At 56.1% G+C, this 2,588-nt stretch overlaps 1 protein-coding gene across 1 annotated transcript; it reads left to right on the top strand.

The window, feature by feature from the left end:
- The first annotated feature begins 1,426 nt into the window (after positions 1-1,426).
- On the top strand, positions 1,427-2,167 carry LOC143018637 (uncharacterized). The gene has a single exon (XM_076174193.1). It carries the CDS (start codon positions 1,427-1,429, stop codon positions 2,165-2,167), a length of 741 nt encoding a protein of 246 aa, XP_076030308.1.
- Positions 2,168-2,588: the final 421 nt, after the last annotated feature.

Here is a 2,588-nt window from a genome sequence, read left to right as displayed (position 1 = left end):
AAGCACGAGCTCCTCTACCACCTTTCCCGCTGAGAAGCGAAATTTCAGGGCGGCCCAAGAAGACCAAATGGACTCCCCCCCCCTTAGGGTCACAAAAGCCACCAAGAAGTCCCCAGGGACGGACCAAATCACGTACCCTCTACTGCGGCACCTTCCCCCCTCCTACCAAGGAGCCCTACTGCCGATCTACAACAAATGCTGGTGGGAAGGGGTGGTACTAATGGCATAGAAACATGCAATCGTAGTCCCCATCCCCAAGGCGGGTAAGAAGAGGAACCTTGTGGAAAACTACAGACACGTGGCCCTTACCTACCACGTAGGAAAGGTCTACGAGAGGATTGTCCTAAACCGTCTCAGCCACCATGTGGAAGCAAACGGTCTCCTCCCGAAGCTTTAAGCTGGTTTTAGGAAGGGGAGAAGTGTCACCGATCACGTCGTGAAACTCTCCGAGCACATCCGGCGAGCCCAAAGGCAAAGAAGAGTCCTTCACACGTGCTTCCTGGGTATTTCCAAGGCCTTCGATACCGTTTGGCACTCCAAATTCCTCTGGCAACTGAAATCCATCTGGGTCTCCCCAGCAATATTTGGTTTTACGAAGTCATTCCTCTCTGACAGAACCATAGCAGTTCGGTGGAGAGGGACGCTTAGTCCACAAGCCAAAATCGACATGGGGGCCCTCCAAGGCTCCGTCGTTGCCCCCCTCTTCTTCACTTTGCTACTAGCGGGAGTGTGGAAGGGGGTACGAAGCGACACAATCGTCACAGCCTACGCGGACGACATAGTCCTCTGGAGGAAATCGAGGCACCGACGGCCACAGCAGAGCTCAAAGAACCACCAGGCGGAAGTAAGGACATTAAAAAAACAGGTGGACGTAGTTGTGAACCACCTCTCAAATCTTGGCTTCACCCTCTCTGCGACCAAGACGGTATACATGCCTGTCCACGGCATAGGCCTAAACCGAAGACAGTACCCGGGGTGGAACCAAGTCACGGTCTGCGGCATGGCTGTAAAACCCTCAGCCTCCGTCCGCTACCTCGGGGTTATCTTCCAATGCGACGGACGGTGAAACAAACACCTGCAACAAGTCTGCCTCAGTGCCCGACGGGCCCTCAATCTCATCAGGGCCATCCGTCGGGAGAAATGGGGCCAACGCAGGGAAACTCTGATTCCTATTATACATAACCTAGTGCGCTCCCGCCTCCTCTTCGGCGCCCCTGCCCTCCACGACCTCCCCAAGACGGCTGTGGAAAAATTGGCACGGGTAGAGTGCCACGCGCTACACCTGGGGCTAGGTCTATCATAGGGTGTACCTCAAGCTCAAGTGTACAATGAAGCCGCCCTCCTACCACTGTGGCACCGCCTAAAGAGGGACGCATGTACCTATCTCTTCAGCTCCGCGAGAGTACCAAACTCCACCGATGAGGAGATGTATGAGACCTGGAGCTCAGCCTCCACCCCCGTACCCATACATGGCCTTCCCATCTCAGTGAGGGAACTCTGCAAGACGGCCAAAGTACAACCTGGCGAGCGCCGTCAAATAGCCCAATGCCAAGTAGACCCTTTCCCCCCGTGGGCCCTTACTCCCCCTGAGGTGGAGCTAGACCTCCCAGGACTTAGCCGCCGAGACGACCCCCACATGCTAGCAGCATGTGCAAGGGAGATGATTACTCTGAAGTACCCCGATGATTTTCTGGCATACACGGACGGATCGGTACTAAGCGACGGCCGCACAGGAGCAGGCATCTACCTGCAGGACACTAAGGAAACCTTCTCTTTGAAGCTCCCCCCACCCACCACCACCATCCTCACGGCCGAGCTCATTGCCATCCGTGAGGCAATACGAAAAATTATCGCCCTACCTCACCCGCCTACGCAAGCAACGGTGTTCTCGGACTCGAAATCCAGTCTGGCAGCCATCCAAAATGGAAGCTGCACGTCACGGCCCGACATCCTTAAAGACGTCCTGAGCCTCTTAACCGAGGCCGACAGACTGGGCGTCCTCCTCCGATTCCAATGGATCCCCTCGCATGTGGGCCTCCACGGAAATGAGATGGCAGACAATGCTGCCAAGCTAGGTGCTTCATCACCTGAAGACGGCGTCATCCCACTCCAGCCCTCAGCAAATGACATCTTCCGGAAGATTGACCTTACTGCCTGGGACCTTTAGAAGCTGGAATACCACTCTACCACTGCTGCCCGAGGATGGCCCCTCAAGACCTGCCTCGGACCGACCCCGCCCACCTTCTCCTCCCTGCCTCCGCACATTGTAGCGACAATTAGCAGGATACGGGTAAATCACTGGCGCACCAAATATACTGCTTCACGCTGCACCTGTGGCGCGGAAATCTCCTTCCAGCACTGCCTCCTCACGTGCCCCGCGATGGAAGCCCACTTCCGGCCACTACGCACAATCCTCGGCAACTACACCACGGCTCTCGACCGCCTCAGGGCAGACGACTCACCCAATGCTGACTTCCTTGTCCTCGCGGCCAAACTTGCCTACTCCTCTCCAGTTGGAGGACTGATATAAGCACCCACCCACACCCACTCACTCATTTGCGTACATACAACTCGGGTATACACCCACA

Source organism: Oratosquilla oratoria, chromosome 3, assembly GCF_046742065.1.
Source record: "Oratosquilla oratoria isolate Oo_2021 chromosome 3, ASM4674206v1, whole genome shotgun sequence".
Classification (NCBI taxonomy): Eukaryota; Metazoa; Arthropoda; class Malacostraca; order Stomatopoda; family Squillidae; genus Oratosquilla; species Oratosquilla oratoria.
This window is presented reverse-complemented; position numbering and strand designations above follow the sequence as displayed.